Below are 17300 nucleotides of genomic sequence, written 5' to 3' on the forward strand. Positions count from 1 at the left end.
TGTCTCCTTTGTTCCCAGGTAAATGATGCTGCCCCATTTGTTTCCATCACATCAGGTTGTGTTTCAAGAGACAAGTATAGCTGTTGTCAGTTTGTTTTCTAGTCTGTGGGCAAAAGTAGCCAAATCTTTCTAGAATTAGAGTGTTTTCCAAGAATGCGTCTGCATTTGGACCATAATGTGCCCAGGACCTATAGAACAGATTTTTTTAAAAAATATATATTTTATGCCGAAACCGGTTTGGCTCAGTGGATAGAGCGTCGGCTTGCGGACTGAAAGGTCCCAGGTTCGATTCCGGTCAAGGGCATGTACCTGGGTTGTGGGCACATCCCCAGTAGGAGACGTGTAGGAGGCAGCTGATCGATGTTTCTCTCTCATCGATGCTTCTAACTCTCTATCTCTCTCCCTTCCTCTCTGTAAAAAATCAATAAAATATATTTTTAAAAAAATATATATATATTTTATTGATTTTTTACAGAGAGGAAGGGAGAGAGAGTTAGAAACATCACTGAGAAACATGGATCAGCTGCCTCCTGCATACCCCCCACTGGGGATGTGCCCGCAACCATGGTACATGCCCCTGACCGGAATCGAACCTGGGACCCTTCAGTCCACAGGCCAACGCTCTATCCACCGAGCCAAACCGGCCAGGGCAGAACAGATGTTTTTATTAGCAGAAATTACCTTGGATGTTTCTAGAAATATATCTATTTCCAGGAGTGAAGGCCTGAAGAAATTTTGGGGATTCATCAGCAAACGAGAGGCATTTAAAACCATTAGATAAGATTGATTCATATATTCATTTAAGAAAAAATAAATTACTGAGTTTCTATACGTGTATCAGGCACTGTTTTAATCACTGGGGATTCAATAATGAACCCAACGAATCCCCCACTGAGAGACTGCAGACCAGAGAAGTGGTGACATGTGCAGTGTATGGGATGGTGTGAGTGCTGGGGCGGGGGGGGCAGAGGGGGGAAGAGCAGGGAAGAGAGCATGTGGACATGGGGCACAGCTCTAAGTGGGGTGGTACAGTCAGTGGTGACACTAAGACAAGCCGAGGGAGCAGGGGAAAGGCAGGTAGAGAGGCTCTGACCTGGGAGTCTGTCTGGTGCACTGAGGATGCATCAATGTCATGAACAGAGGCGGCGGGCTTGCCGGCCAAGGTCAGGACCCTGATTTATACGAGCGAAATGGAAAACTTGAGCGAAGGAGTGACAGGACCAGCATGTGTTTGAATACAACATTAGGCATATTGCATTTACTCTGCTTGGTTCTCTCTTTAGGACAAAATTGTGCCCAACCTGTGTTCCATTTTTGCTTTGCTGCTGGCCGACAGGAACTGGCTGATAGAACAACATGCCTTGGAGGCATTTACTCAGTTTGCAGAGGTAAGAGCCACCTATGGCAGTGACCTGCAAAGCATTTCAGACACCCCACGACAGTGAGGCGCTGCTTCCGCATCTTAGTTGTAAAATGTTCTGCTGCAGGAGATGAGGCATCAAGAAGTGATTCCTAAGGGCCTGTGGGTAGTAACAACCCAACAGGCATTCTAACCAGGTCTGCTAGTCCGGGCAGTCTCCTCGATGCAGTTTTTGGGTTGGTCGATAATACATATCACCTCAAACTATCCTGGGGTCAGGTTGATGAACACAGACCTATTAACTTGGTTCTGTGGAGAAGGTGATCTGGCGTGGACGGCTCCTTCCCACTGTATACATTGCAGAATGGGGTATTGCTCTAAGGCACCTGAAAGAGCTACGAGCTAATCGTCTCCTGAGTATCCCCTGCACTGTTTTCTCTTAACCAGTTAGCTGCCATGCATCCACAACAGAAACCATCCCCACACGCCACAATATTTTGAATTTAATAAAAAAAATCAATTTGCAATGAATATTATAAAAATAAATATATTACAATTCAGATGTTCTTGAATATTTTCAGCTGAAAATTCTCACAAAAAATGATTTTAAAGTTGGCCAGGGCTGCCACTTAGGACCAACACTTTTAATAGACGCCTGTGGCGTGTGGGGAAGGTCTGCCGCTTGCATCTACAGACGCTTATGGCATACAGTGGGTTAAAATGCTTTTTTGAGTAAGGTGGCCCTAAAACTCGTGTCTTTTCAACTTACTGAAATATATTAAAATTTCTTATCAATTTTTAATAGGGAACAAGTAATGAAGAGATAGTCCCCCAGTGCCTCAGTTCTGAAGAAACTAAGAACAAAGTGGTATCCTTTTTGGAGAAGGTATTTATTTTATTTTATACAGAATCAAAACAATGGTGTCACTGTTCTTTATCGGGTGACTTTTTAAACAGGTTATCTCCCTAGCTTCACCTTTTGCCCAGTGGTGACACATCACAGAAGTCAGACACGTGGAGTCACTGCCTGTAGCAGTGAGGACCCCGACTGTTAGTGACCGTGATGGATGCTAATGTGCACCGCTGTGGTTCGGATGTAACTGAGGCACGGTTTCTCTGCACTGACAGACCAGGACACAGACTTTTTAGTTTGACTCAATCCTACGGCTCCCACATCTGTGCATCCTTTGTCACTTTCATGGGGACCGTGTTAGGTGAAGCATCAGAGAATGATAGTTAAACCACGGTCACCCAACACCGGGAGCAGTTTTATCACCCGGGCTGTTTACCTGGTCTTTCATGATCTCTGCAGACGGGATTTGCAGACGAGACGGGAGCTGCTAGAGTGGAGCGTGTGAAACAGGAAAAAGGGGTTTTCTGGGGATCCTTGGCAACAGTTACGTCAGAGGAAGCAAAGTGGTCATCTTCACAGGTATGGGCTATTGCATTACAATATGGGTCAAGTTTTTTTTTAAGAGAAAGTCTGCTCTTAGTACTTAATGAGTAAGCAAAACAAACTAGTATGGTTCTCGTTCTCGTGTTGCATATAAAAAGTAGAACTAGACATGTAAAATTCTGTTTTATGCTCGATGCTCTCTAAAAAATAATTCCCCCCCCCCAAAAAAAGTTATGAACACCTAAAAACAGGACTACAGAGTAAGCTTTGAACATCATACCAAATACACTGTCGACACACCTGTTACCTGTAGCTGCCTCTTTCCCAGTTTGTGACCCAGAGAGGAAAACCAGAGAACTTACCTTCCAGAATGTTTATCTACCAGATACCCTGCCTCATTCTTTAAATCAGCCTAATAATTTTTGGCAGTGCCTCAAAATCACATCTGCCTATTATTACGTATCCATTAGGGACATTTAAAATGTTTTTTTTATGTTGTTTTTTGAGTACTGACAGTATATTAGGAGTTGCAACCCACAAGAACAACAATGTTCTTGTAAGTTTTAATAACTTGTTTTCAAGACTCTTATGCCTGAAGTCTGTAAAGTTAAATATCCTATCAGTAGCATAAGGGGCCCTCAACCCCCCTTTCCTGGGCGGTAGTTATAAACTTGGCATTCACATGAAAGGAAGCATAAATCGAACGGGCTGTGTGGCAGGACACGCTGGGTGTGTCTAGAGCTGCTCACTGAAGTGCTGGAGGGGAGGCGTCAGCTCCTGCGTCACTGACAGACAAAAACGCCTGCGCGTGTCTTTCCAGGGGACGGTGCTGCTGCTCTTGTGAACCAATGACTAGTTTTAGAACTTGTGCTAATAAGCTTTGCTCTAGTCCGCGACAGAGTTCTTGGCAGTTTTTAGAACAGGTAGGACATTCCCATCACGTTTTTCTCGTTTGCCAGCCTTGTGCCAAAAGAGCCCGCCACGAGCCCCCTGTGGAGGAAGAGTACAGGTCAGCACTGCAGGCCGCAGCGGGGGCCCTGGAGGCAATCGAGTCACTGCTCCAGACGTCCCCTGCTCCCGACTGGCTCCCCACAGAGATGCAGCTGCTCCAGGAAAAGATGGACAAGCTGAGACGCCGCGGGCTCCAGGATGAAACTTGAATGGATCGGACCAGACCATCACTAGACAGAACTGGGTATGACTATCATTCTACAATGTAGTTTGTAAGTGAAAATATTTATGTAAATTATGTTTATACATTTTCTAACACATAAAACAACTTTTGTAAAGTTGCATCTAGTGAAAATAGTCTTTATTGGATGTTTAGAGAACAGGATTATGGGGAATATTTCTTATGAAGAACTTTGGTCCACATAATATATGTGGGAATAACTGTAAACAAATAAATAAGCTGCCGAAGGAAACCTTAGCGATTTAAAAGTCATTTACGTCCTTCATAGTAAAATGTTTTCCAGGTGTTGCATTTCATAATAGAGCGCACTCTTCTCACCGGTAAAGAAATGGCACAGAATTAAGCTAATCAGTTGGAAGGTCTTGCGTTTATTTCCTTTACTTCCAGAATGACCCGGCCTTGGAGGCACAGGCTCTTCCCCAGCTGAGGGCCACACCCAGGGTCCCTCGCTTCCTTGGCACAGACTGGAAAAGCTCCTGGTATGAGAAAAACAGGATGCTTTGGGGTTTTCTTGTCTGCAGAGCCTGCTTTTGAGGTATTAGTTTTTTTTTTAAAAAAGGAATCCTTTTTCCTAGAGTTTAACTCACAGCCATTGTCACCAGCTGCTGTCTCCCCAGTTCAGCTCCCCGGCATCTCCCCAGCCTTCAGACTCCGCCTGCAACGACATAAAGCCAAGGGCAGCTGCTGGGACAGCGTCTCCACATTCGAAAGGTCAGCAGTTTATAGTTCCTTGTGCACATAAGTAAAATTGCTTTCTAAGCACCATCTAATCCAATGAAGTCCACCTGCTCTTCTCCCTTTTCCAAGTAAAAAGGTGACTATTTACTAGTGCCACTGAACACTTAGCCACACTGCTGCATTTTCCTGGGGAAGGAAAGACGGTAACAGGAAGTGACTGTACTTGCCGCTTTGACTGGGCACAGGTGTCTGTTAGGAGGGGACAAGGCAGCTGGTACCCACAAGGGAATCCTTACCTCAGTCATTTCTGCTGCAGCAAATTTTGAGGAAAACTGCATCCCTGGTGAGATACCATCTGTGTTGGGGATCACGGTTTCTGTCCTCAGGTCGGGTAGAACGAGAACAGCACCCGAAGGCTTAATTTCGGGGATCATGTCAGCAAACCAGTCCAACTCAGGGTCCTGCGCCAGCTTCTTCTTCACTTGGATGGTGAACTCCTCTCCTAAACCAAGTTCTGATGGAACCTTAGGGCGCCGTTCTCGTGATGATACTTTTGGGGGCTGGGCTGGGCTAGGACTGGTCTTTTGGGGTTGGCTTGATGCCAAAGGCGTGGCCTCCTCTGTGAGAAGAGAAGTGGGAATGGCCTTGTGCTCCCCCAAGGCACCAGAGCTTCCACCTCCCGGGCTCACTGCATCGCGGAGGCTGCTGTGCTTAAGGCCGTCCCCCGTCTGCACCACCTTCAAGTCCGTGGGCGGGGACCTGGCGGGCTCTGGAGGCCACACCTGTGTGCTGACAGTTCTCCCTTCAGGCTCCCCCGGCTCGCTCCAGTCCGGCCACTCCTCTGACACTTGGGGACTTGGCAGGAAGTTTTCACTGTCTCCTGAGGTACCTTTCGCGTCTGAAAGTCCATTCATGGGAAATGTCCTGGGCTGAGAAAATCGATCACCTGTGGGACATGTGCAAGAATTATTCTCCTAAATGTTGGTTAAAATCAAGAATATATTTAGGGAAATGTACAGTGTAAGTTTTTAGAAATATCCTTGCACACTAAACCACAAAAGCAACAATTAGAGTTTCTTTTACTAAATAAACATAAATGCTGTGGCACAGTTATCTATAAACAAACAGAAGTGTGAAGACAGCCGATGTTACCCTTGCAATGTCAGTTATGTGCACCCTAAAACTGTGTGTGTGGCCAAGTAAGTCTGCCTCAGTCAACGTACCTTCCCTTGAACAGCTGCCTTTGTGCTCGGCCTGGAGAAGCCTGTGCAGTGACTACAGCCTGTCCCTGGGCTTCCTGAGCCACCACACCTTTCTCGCGCATACCTGTCATCTCCCAGAGCTGTTGCTCTGATACATTTTGGAAAATGCTACACTGAGGCTCCAAAGTAAAGAAAGTGTCTGCAGTAACAGATTCAAGCAGTGTTGACCTGCCCCTCTGCCAGCCGTAAGCAAAGGTAGTTTGTCACCCTGTGGCCTAGAGAGGCAAGGTGGCACCCGAGCTGACTTCTCTTGTAGTCAGTCTCAACTGTTCCCAAAGTGCCCTTAATTTTCAGAATTTAAACTTATTACTCAAGAAAACGTTCACCTGAGCAATGGAAAAGCTGTATAAACTTACTATTTCTACCTGTCTGGGGAAGAGTGGTGTAGGAATCTTGCTGTTTGTGCTTCTTGCTGCCGATGGGCCTGTCGTCAGGAAAGAGCCCTTTAGGGAATACCCTGGAGGGGTTCTCCAAGCCGGCGGAGGTCTGCCTGTGCTGGCTGCAGGCCACAGGCGTGGGAGAATCTGAAGATAAACAGAAACTCCAAACAGTGAGGGACGGTCAACTGTCTTGCTCTAGCACACATGGTAGGTGAGCAACAGTTAAGGGAAACGGGTATATTTAACACAAATAAAAGATAAAGTGCAGGGAGAAATGTACCCCTACTATTGGACTGGGTTGCCTGTCCTAGGGGTGTGTGAGGACAGGCTGAGTGTCCACCTGGTGGAGTTGGACTAGAGAGACAGAACCCTTAGGATGACACCTAGTTAGAAAAGCTACAGCCTGTAAAGCCAGAAAGTTCATACTCAAGAGTTGGCATTGCTCAAAAGGATTCAAACACAATTTTGGCTACTTCCTTTGCCAACCTCTCACTTGCTATTTGGCAGCACAGACCTCACCCAGTCTGATGAGTGCACGTCACAGCTGTAGAGGTGGCAGCAGTTCTACGTCCTCTCAGAAGCCCCCCGACCCAGTCTCGTCTGAGCTCTCAAAGGTTTGGGAATTTGGGAAGCAGGAATTGCTTTAAAATTATCTTGGCATCAAATTAGCGCCTAGTCTATCTGATGGCTCTTTTCTAATAACTTTCCCTGCATCTGCCAACTGTCAGGGAGGACTGGATTAGCCAGTTTCGCGATGTCACTGTCCTTCCTACGCAGGGTCACGTAAGGAGCAGGAAGCAACCCTGTACAGCTTCCAAAGACCAGAAGTGACTGCCACCTCCCAGGTAACGTCCAGTGGGAACATACGGAAATAAGGCTTCTTGAAGTCCCTAAACACCAACAGCTTTTCACCTAATGGGCCAACAAAGTCAAAAGAACTTAACTACTAAAGCATTTATGGAAACTGACAATATCTACTAAAATTTTAAATAACACATATTCCTGTGACTCAGTAAGTCTACTCCCAGACATGATCCTATAGCAATAAAACTATTTCTAAGGCTGTCTAGTGCAATATGTGGGTAGGGGTTAAAAAGCCAGAAATGGGTGGAATAGCCATCAACAGGGAAATCACTGAGTGAATTACACTCAATGGAATATAAAGCAGCTTTCACAAAGACGAGCTCGAGTTTATGCTGACCTGGAGGCTGGTCCCTCATAAACTGCTACATGAAAAAACCCCACACAAAACAACAACAAAAAACAAGCTGTACAATTGTGGACAGTTTTTCTCATTTAAAAAAACTGTGAAGCCCTAGCTGGTTTGACTCAGTGGGTAGAGCATTGGCCTGTGGACTTGAGTCCTGGGTTCACTTCCGGTCAAAAGCACATGCCCAGCTTGCAGGCTCAATCCCCAGGAAGGGGCGTGCAGGAGGCAGCCAATCAGTGATTGTTTCTCATCATTGATGTTTCTATCCCCTCTCCTTCCAAAATGTATTAAAAAAACTGTGTAGCCCTGACCAGTTTGGCTCCGTGGATAGAGCATCGGCTTGTGGACTGAAAGGTCCTAGGTTTGATTCTGGTCAAAAGCATGTATCTTGGTTGCGGGCTTGATCCCTAGTAGGAGATGTGCAGGAGGAAGCTGATTGACGTTTCTCCCTCATCGATGTTTCTAATTCTCTATCCCTCTCCTTTCCTCGCTAAAAAAAAAAAAAAAAAAAAATCAAATCAATAAAATACTAGTATATTTTAAAAAATAAAAAGCTGTGTGTGTAAATACACATTTGTCTTTTTGTGGCTTTTGAGAAAGGGATGAGAGGCTTCCTACTCAGCTATTAAAATTGGTTTCCTGTCCCCAGAAGGAGCTGGGAAGGAAATTACCAGCTGTTCCCTACACTTCTCTATGTCATGACTGCATACAACCACCTGCATCATTTGTACAATGTTAAAAATCTAACAATACTTCACACAATAAAGAGGGCTTTTAAATCATTCTTACCTTCTGGGGAAAGGTCAGTAGTTTTAGTAAAACTTGGGGCAGTGCGTTTGAAGACCTTGGTTCTCTGTCCTCCCACAACCACCTCTGGTCCAAGTAGGGAGACCAGCACAGCCAGGCTGTGAAGCGTGATCGCCACAATGGAGCTGCTGGTATCACGCAGGCCCAGTAACACCTAGGAGCAGACAGGGTAGTGAGTGTCGACAACCACACTGCCTGCAATCAGGCTGTGTTTGCTCAGATGAATTTCATTTCTTAGACACATGTTCTGGGGCCATAGCTGGCATACTATCTGTGGTTAAGGACCAACATTTCCCCTCCCAATCCAGCGCAGAGTGGATTTAAAAACGACGGAAGGTGTAATGGCCACCTGTGGGCAGGAAAATGCTGTGCTCGCCTCCTCCCTTAACCACATCAAAGTTACAGTTAAAATACAGACCACCACCCTTGAGGACCACCTGACAACTAGCTGAGCAGAAGTCCTATCATTATAGATGTGGCAAATCTGAGTCTCATTAGCCTGCTAACACCTTTCACCTCCCTGGTGAGGCCCTGAAACTCCACCCAAGTCGGCCCCGGGGAACCTCTTCCAGCAGCTCCTCCACACACGTGACCCGTGTCAGTTCACGCTGCAGACTTTCCTAAAATCTCTAGGTTCACAAACCAAACAAGTGGGCTGGCCTCAGCATGCCCTGCACCAGCTACTACGCTACCCAAAGCCTTAGACACAGGCTGCGACTGGCCTCAACTTGCACGGTAGCTCACATCGGACGCCCCAAGCCTGGCATCAGCTGCAACCAGTGCTGACTTGGAACACAGCTTCAACCAAGTGGCCACGAGCCTGGCACAAGTGGTCGCCTGCCCTCAGCTCCAATCATGGTGCTCACCAAAGTGTCCCAGGCCTGGCACTAGTGGCAGTGGCCTGTTTGCAGCACAGTCTCTCACTGCACAAGCATCAACCGTTGCAGATCAGTTTGTAGCTCCCACCAGGTGGTCCCAAGCCAGGCACAGGTGGAGGCTGACCTTGGCCCACATGGTCAAGAGGCTCCAGCACAAACACCTGGTGGCTTGGCTTACCAAGCACCACCCAAAAGCTCCACCAACAACACACCTGAAAGGCGGATTCAGCTGGCACCAGAGCTCAGCCCCCCTCACAACAGCCTACCCTATGTTATAGCAGGGGCACAGCAGCTCAAAAAGGGCCAGGGACACTCGGGAAACAACTGACTTCAGGGCAAGGGCTGGAGAGGCAGCTTTCTCCAAGACAGGTCCTGGCAGGTGCCACTGTTCCTGCATTGAGCCCTCCCCCAACTCAGCCTGCGGGCACAGGCACTATGCCTGAGTCGCCATCAACCTGGCTCATGGCTCGCCCTGCTGATTCTGCGAGGCTCCAGCCACCGAACTTCTGCCCGGACCCAAACCTCATAAGCCTGTTTCTCATAAGCCACTGGCCTTGGCCTGTATTGTGGACGTTTTTAATGTTTATTGAATTTACTGGGGTGACGTTAATAAGATTATATAGGTCTCAGGTGCATACCATCTGTACATTGTATTGTGTGTTCACCAAGTCAAGTCTCCTTCCATCACCATTTATCCTCCTTACCCCCCTTAAGGCTCCCCCATCTCCCTTTCCCTCTGTAATTAGCATAAAACCTCTCAAAGGTCCACAACCACAACCGCTCATGGGTAAGGAAAATTAAGATTAAAATTTCCACACTGAACAAAGTAATCCACAGATTCAATGCAATCCTATCAAAACACTAATGGCACTTTTCACAGAACTTGCATAAATAATCCTAGAATTTATATGGATTCACAAAGGACCCTATGAGAAAGAAAGTTGGAGGTATCACACTCTTAGATATCAAATTATACTACAAGCCCATAGTAATCAACACAGCCTGGCACTGGCATAAGAACAGGCATATAGATCAATGGAACAAAACAGCCCAGAAATAAACCCATGCCTATATGGTCAATTAATCTATGACAAATGAGGCAAGAATATTCAATGAGGTAAGGACAGTCTCTCAATAAATGGTACTGGGAAAACTGGGCAGATACATACAAAAAAAATGAAACTAGATCACCTCCTTACTCCACACACAAGAATAAACTCAAAATGGATTAATGACTTAAATGTAAGACCTGAACCCATAGAACCCCTAGAAGAAAACAGGCAGTGAACTCTGACTTGGCTCTCGGTAATATTTTTTGGGATATGTCCCCTTGGGCACAGGCAACAAAAGAAAAAATACATAAAAGTTTTTGCACAGGAAAGGAAACCAACAAAACTGCAGACTGAGTTGAATAGTGTCACCCCAAAATTCATGTCCCCCCAGAATGTGACCTTAAAATGAAGTCATACTGGGTTAGAGTGGGCCCGACACCTAATGCCTGGTCCTTATAAAAAGGCCATGTGACAATGGAAGCAGAGGTTGGAGCGACACAGTCAACACCAAGAAAGGCCGAGGAGCCACAGAAGCTGGGAGGAAGGACTGGAACCTGGAGCCTTCAAGCTCGGGTCTGCCCACACCTGTTTGCACTTCTGCCTCCAGAGCCGAGAGGAGTCTCCTGTTAGAAGCCACACCATTTTCAGTCACTTGTTCATCACTCAGGAAACCCACAAGCCCTGAGCCTTCAAGTGGGCAAATCCTAACGAGGCTCCGTGGTGGCTGAGCAAGAGGCTGAAAAGCCCTGAATCTCAACATCCGTCCCACTCAGTCATTATTTTATACTTGTTAGGAACAGTCTGTGTTCACAAAGCATTGCACCAAGGATGCTGGCTCTTCTTCCCTGAAGAATTAGCAAACAATTATCGTTTTCTCAGCTTCAGAGCAAATCCGTTAGTTTAACCGACTGGCCTTTGCGAATGGGATCACCACGTAGCTTTAATTTCAACCTAATTGCTGCCTCAGGGCCTCCTGTGCTCTCCTCTGAAAGCCACAGCCCCTTCTTCAGCCTCGCTGACCAGCACCCGCGGTGCCCACGCCCTGGCCTCCCAGCTCCAGGATCCCCGGGCGCCGACGGCCTCTGACCTGCGGCAGGATGACTGTCCTCAGCTGCTCCGGGGTGAAGTGCTCCACGTAGGCCTCCAGGTGAGACAGCAGCACCGTGCGCACGTGCTCCTCGTGCACCTCGAACAGCTGCAGCAGCACGGGGACCACCCGCGAGCGGAACAGGGCCGGGGACAGCAGGCGAGGGGTCTCTTCAGGCCCATGGTCTACCCCAGAGCAGAGGTGGGACAGATGAAATACAAACTGCCATTTCAGTGAAGGGTGCTAAGCATGACTCACAAACTCAGCTGAGAACCGGACACACTCAGGACTCGCTAAATCCTCAGGCCCCAAACCAAAGGGCAGCTTTGTGGACCCGAATTTCCTCTCAAGGCTGAATTATAAATACACTCCATCTGACAGAAGTGTTTTAAACATACTGTGTCGTTTTTTTTTCTTTTTTAAAAAATATTTCTATTGATTTTAGAGAGGAAAGGAGAGGGAGAGAGAGAGAGAAACATCATTGATGAGAGAGAATCATTGATCGGCTGCCTCCTGGATGCCCCCTACTGGGGATGTGCCCGCAACCAAGGTACATGCCCTTGACCAGAATCGAACCTGGGACCCCTCAGTCCGCAGGCCGACGCTCTATCCACTGAGCCAAACCAGCTAGGGCTGTGTCATTCTTAATGTACTACAAAGAAAGCTTTTAATAGAATCTGGAATCAATAACTCTATACATTTATGCTTACTCAGTGAGGAATTTTATATGCTACATTAGATTGATACTGTTGTTGCAATCCTATCTGCTGAAGGTGTTGAAACCACCAGACTTGGTGGTGGAGAGCTGTTGTGGTTGCGGAAGTGGGAACCTTTAAAATGTCTAATACCCCTGAACCAGGGGACCATGCACAGACAAAATCTTAAAAAGCTCTCCAGGTGACTCAGAAGTACACCCCCACTTAAGATCTGAATAATGGGATCGAAGCGCTCTAGCGAACAGTTCATGGCTAAGGGAATGACATCAAAGGAGAATATAAGGAAACTCTAAGTACCTGCAACACCGTTTGCTTGGATTTAGACTAAGAAAATAAATTCTAAAAGCAGGATTCTCCCCAACTCAAAATTCTAGTCATACTAAAGCTATACTCTCTGATATGTTGCCATCTACAGTGCTGATAAAGTTACAAAGTTTCAAAGCAATAGGCTCATTTCACATTCCGAAAAAAACCTGGAGCCCAAGAAGTAAAGTGATCTCAGTGCTTTTCCATCTTTGCTCTGGAAGTCACTGCAAATGCACAAGACCCTGAAGATGTGCTTTTCATATGCTAGTCCTGTGTGCATGTGTGTGCACACGTGTGCGATATCCTGCTGACCACAGGGTCTGACTCTCCAGGAGACACCATGTCTATGATGTGGGCTCTGGGACCCAGGTCTGAGTCAGGGACCAATACTGCTCCCCAGGCCTAGAAGCAACATTAACGACACCGTGCGGTAATCTCGCTGCTCAAATACGGACTAATAATCCCCACATTCCTCAATGACCAATAACTGTTTGGAAAAAAATTCACCTTTTTTTGGGCCAAGCAGATGAGGGAGGAAACTCTTCACAGCCACTGGCTCCGCAAACACCAGCTGATTCAGCAGCAGAGGCACCAGCCGTGAGGCGATCAGCTCCTCCGACAAGCAGCTGAGTCTGTCCAGCAGAAACCTGTGGGCGGGGCAGAGAAGCCTGGGAACGGGGCACCCCCACGCCATCGGGCTGATGCATCCCCGAGTGAGCCAGGTCGGTCTCAGGCAGGAAGAAGAATGCAGGCGAGAGGCAAGGCCAGCTCATCAGCACTCAGACCTCCGCGCAGAGCGAGGGAATGTTCCAGCACACTGCCCTCGTCAACAGCAGAAGCGTCCCCCCCCTTAGCCAGGGCTTTTGAGTCAATAAAAGGTGCTTCCCTGATGTAAAAGATGGAGGATGTTAGAGGATCCAAACTTCCCACAGGAAACAAAGCACAGGCTTTTGTTAGTAAACTTACCTGATTCAAACAGCACATGTAAAAGCCCTTAGTTAGGAAGGATATTAATGTTAACATGCCCCACTATTCCATCAGCCTCTCGGATCCTGCCTCCCAGTTTCCTAGGAAATAGGCCACTATCCAATCCCTACTCATCCCTCCCGCCTTCCCAGGTATCAAAGGGTGAGGGTCTCCTCTTATTGAAGGCCACCCACCAGCCACCGCCCCAAGTTCCCTCCCCTTCCTGCCCCCGGCATACCTGCAGCTTTAACTGCCCCTCCCCTCCTCTTCCCGCCTTAAAAACATCCACCTCAACTCCATTCCCTTCCTCAGCGGTTCTCCGTGCTCCCTGCTCTCAACTACGCAGGCAAAAGGTTTTCCCCAACGTCTGCCTCCTCCCCTTGCCTTCACTTCCGAGGTCACTGCCCGGCTCACTCGGGGAAGCAGCTCCTGAGACAAGCTGCCAGTGCTTTCCTGCCGACCCCACTTCCTGACAGGCTCCTCTCCCGGGAAGCCCAGCCTTCCTTCCTGCTGAGTTTCCTGCGACCACCGGTCCCTTGTCTCGCGTCTCGCTCGTCAGCCACTCCTTCCCTTCCAGCCCCTGACGAGGTTGGGTCTCCGGGGCTACAATTTGGACCCACTGTCGTTTTCCTGCTCCCACCTTCTCTGGGAGAGTGCCACCACCTTCAGGCTGATGAACCCCAACAGTCATCTCCAGCTCTTCACCTTAAACCTTCTCTCCTGCGCTCAGACCCACCGGAGGAGCCCAGGCACATCTCTAGAGTCCCACGGACACGCTGCCATCCCGGCAGCATTTCCCGCACACGAGGTCCTCAGCCCAGATCCCAATTCACTTGGTGACGGTCACTAGAGCTGGCACTTTTACCTTTTAGGTCTTTCTTATCGCAGTGCCTCTGTACACGGAGCCTCACGTTTACTGCCTTCACTGCCTCGGGTCAGGCTAAAGCAGCGGTTCCCTCACCAGATCTAGGCTGCAGGGCCCAGCAGGAAGCCTAACTCGGAGCAACACCAATAACCTTCGGTAACAGACCAAATGTGTGACCCACCGATTCCACGGACTTAGCCCGAGTTACTGAATTTTAAGTGTTAACTTTCTGAACTTACTTAAAGAATTCAGTTTTTTCCTCTTCACTCTTCATTGTTAAACTTTTCAAGAAATTCACAACTTCTAGAAAATCATTCCTACATGCCAAGAAGGAAAAAATGCGGGACAACAGATTAGAGAAGGCATGTCAAACACTGAAGCACAACCAGACGACACTGTAAGAAACTCAACAAGGAACACGCTCCTGTACCATTTAAAAGGCTCCGTTACAACTAAGCAGCTCCTGAGACAAATGCTACGGAACAAGGAAACCTGACACTGAGAATCAGACCTGTGGGAGGACACACCGTATCCAGGCCCCAATGGGGTGTGGTCAGAGGAGCTCCTGGGGAGAAACGGTTCTCATTACAAATGGTCCTCAAGCCTGTGCTGACGCGAAAACTGTGAACAAGGGGTGGGGAGGGGCTTTCTCTACACTCAAAGAATCCTATTATTCCTGCTGCTGTAGACGTAGTAAGCCAGTCGTCCAGGCAGGGAAGAGGGCGAGGTGTGGTCAGTTCTCAGGGGCCTGGGACGAGGCTCCACAGGCACCCTCGCCCGCTTCCCAGGGCTCAGCAGCAGAGAAAAGCCCAGGTGCCCTAACTGGAGTCTAACGCCTCCGAGGGAGACGCCGCCCCGGCTCTGGGAGGAGCAGGTGTGAGTTTCTCCCTTGCCGCTGCCCTTTCTATTGTGAGTTCTAAGAACGTCACACGCACAGTGATGAGGAACCTCGTCCTGTGAAGGACGGCCTTGCATCAGGGTAAGTACAACATGACTATGAATCACCCACCGGACGTGGCAACACCTTGGCTAACACTCCTGTAAGGGAAAAGATTTGGGCAGTTTCTTGGAAACAAATGACAAAACCCAGTAACTACAAGGAAACTGCCCTCTGGCTGAGTAACAGCTGCTCCCACCCTGTCCTGCAGGGAAGTGCTCCCTGGGGGAGCATCAGCTTCCCTTCGCCTCCTTTTCTCTCGGGGTCCGAGTTTTAGTTTCAAAACTGACACAGGGTTGGCTTTGCTAACAAAAGTCATGCACGTGGAAATTAACCTGAGCAGTTCATGGAAATAAAGAAATGAAGGACACATAACTCAAACCAACCTTGAGAGGCCTGGAAACATCTGAGCCTGCGACAGTGTTCCCTGTGCCCGTCCCTCAGCCCACCACGGCCCCAGCCCGTCTTACTAAACACAGAAACAATCTTTGCCTGAACAAAAGTAAGCTCCTCTCCAGCCCCAACAAGAAAATTTCAACAGCAAACTCACCCTGACCACACAGTGGCGGCAGGAGGTGCGGCCATGCTCATTAACTTTCTCAATTACAACTGAGCCCAGGCCGCAGCCTCCCTTCTTCCCCACCAGATGCTCTAAGGCAGCGGTTCTCAACCTGTGGGTCACGACCCCTTTGGCGGTCGAACGACCCTTTCACAGGGGTCGCCTAAGACCATCCTGCATATCAGATATTTACATGACGATTCATAACAGTAGCAACATGACAGTTATGAAGTAGCCACGAAAATAATTTTATGGTTGGGTCACAACATGAGGAACGGTATTTAAAGGACCAGAAGGTTGAGAACCACTGCTCTAAGGATTCAGCTAAAATGCCTTGGCCGGGCCTTTTGACAACAGGACCCGGAGAGGTGACCCGACCTCCCGATTCCCCAGTGGACACAACGCAACCTCCCCTGGTTCACGGAGAGCGGACAGGCGTCCCACCGGCCCCTCACCTGAAGAAGTCATGGGACAGTAAGGTGCAGAGCGCTGGCCGACGCTGTGGGATGGGGTTCAGCAGAGCTGAGTGCAAGGCCTGTCGGAAGCTGAGGAGAGCGTCTGCTGAAACGGAAATCCAGAGCGAGAGTTAGTCCCCAAGGCTCCTCCCTCCTCTCAGGGCCTCTCTAGCTGGAGACTGACAGGAGCAAAAACCAACCTGTAAAACCCAAACAAACAGAAAGAGCTTCCAGCCCTTAAGCCAAACTCCCTGGCAGGTGCAGGGAATTGTCCTGCCACCCCCACCCACAGAAGAGCCCACCCCCAGGTGCCTCCCCTCCTCGCCCCCTCATTCCTGATTGTCTGACTCAGCTCGGGCCTAAGGAGGTACTACGGGCAGGTGTGCAGGCCTTGTCAACTGGGGCGGCTCATCCACAGAACACGGAGTTACGTGAATGGCGGTATTTTCAATTCTCCCACGGACGGCACATACTGTCACCATTCCTGACTGTGGAGGGCAGGATCCACTCCGCACAGGGGTGCCTGCCAAGGCCTGAGGGTTCCGTTCTCGAGTGCCAAGGCCAGGACAGTTTAGGGCTGACCGGGATGGTGCCTGTAACTCCAGGTTGCGGCATCCGCCTGGCGGCAGAGGCTGGGTTAGGACTGCACGAAGCCTCAGCAGTGGGGTACAAGCCACTGGGGGGTTAACGGGCAGACCCTGAAGGCCTGGAGTGGCTGCAGGGCAGGGACAAGCTGCCGAGCCTGCCACGAGAGGACTCGGGAAAATGCTTGTTCAGTAGTCTGGGCTTTATCGGGCAACAAAGGGAAAAGGTCATGAGTCAGTTACAGCAAGATGAAAAAATTCAAAAGGATTCTGAAAGAATAAAGATAAAACATGTCGAGCCTGACTTAGAAAGAGATTCTGAACCATACTCTGCTCATCTGATTGTTACAGATAACAGTCTGTAACCACTCACTGGCCGCTTCAAACTCTTCAAACCAGCAATCGCCAACCGGTGTGAAAGGTCAGACCATCACCACCGACACCAGTTAATAAGACAGTAACATGATCCTGACAGCTGGAGTTCAAGGTGCTTCCTACTTTACTATGTTCTTGTTGGGGCTGGCTTCTCTCCTCTGCTGCTCAGATCTGCCCACAGGCCACTGGCAAGCATAGGGTCATCCGTGCCATGGAGGCCTGAGCCCACGCAGAG

At 48.7% G+C, this 17300-nt stretch overlaps 2 protein-coding genes across 4 annotated transcripts in view; one reads left to right on the forward strand and one right to left on the reverse strand.

Moving 5' to 3' along the window:
* FIRRM (FIGNL1 interacting regulator of recombination and mitosis) overlaps positions 1-3934 on the forward strand; it is a gene marked incomplete at its 5' end in the record, with an annotated part of 43101 nt that extends 39167 nt beyond the window's left edge. The window contains 4 exons of the mRNA XM_081112996.1: positions 1284-1388; positions 2166-2246; positions 2673-2792; positions 3716-3934. Of these exons, the coding sequence (XP_080969122.1) occupies positions 1284-1388; positions 2166-2246; positions 2673-2792; positions 3716-3916 (507 nt within the window). The 3' untranslated portion in view covers positions 3917-3934. The remainder of the gene's footprint in view (positions 1-1283; positions 1389-2165; positions 2247-2672; positions 2793-3715) is intronic.
* Positions 3935-4051: 117 nt separating this feature from the next.
* SCYL3 (SCY1 like pseudokinase 3) overlaps positions 4052-17300 on the reverse strand; it is a 28622-nt gene continuing 15373 nt past the window's right edge. Inside the window, exons 7-14 of one of the 3 annotated variants that reach the window (XM_081112997.1) lie at positions 16107-16212; positions 14395-14472; positions 12832-12971; positions 11303-11487; positions 8268-8439; positions 6245-6412; positions 4923-5572; positions 4052-4603 (exon numbers count right to left, since the gene is read on the reverse strand). In XM_081112997.1, the coding sequence (XP_080969123.1) occupies positions 4544-4603; positions 4923-5572; positions 6245-6412; positions 8268-8439; positions 11303-11487; positions 12832-12971; positions 14395-14472; positions 16107-16212 (1559 nt within the window). In that variant the 3' untranslated portion in view covers positions 4052-4543. The remainder of the gene's footprint in view (positions 4604-4922; positions 5573-6244; positions 6413-8267; positions 8440-11302; positions 11488-12831; positions 12972-14394; positions 14473-16106; positions 16213-17300) is intronic. The other 2 variants (XM_081112999.1, XM_081112998.1) reach the window with 2 other exon arrangements.

The sequence above is a fragment of the Myotis nattereri genome (assembly GCF_964212035.1).
Source record: "Myotis nattereri genome assembly, chromosome: 18".
In the NCBI taxonomy this organism is placed as follows: Eukaryota; Metazoa; Chordata; class Mammalia; order Chiroptera; family Vespertilionidae; genus Myotis; species Myotis nattereri.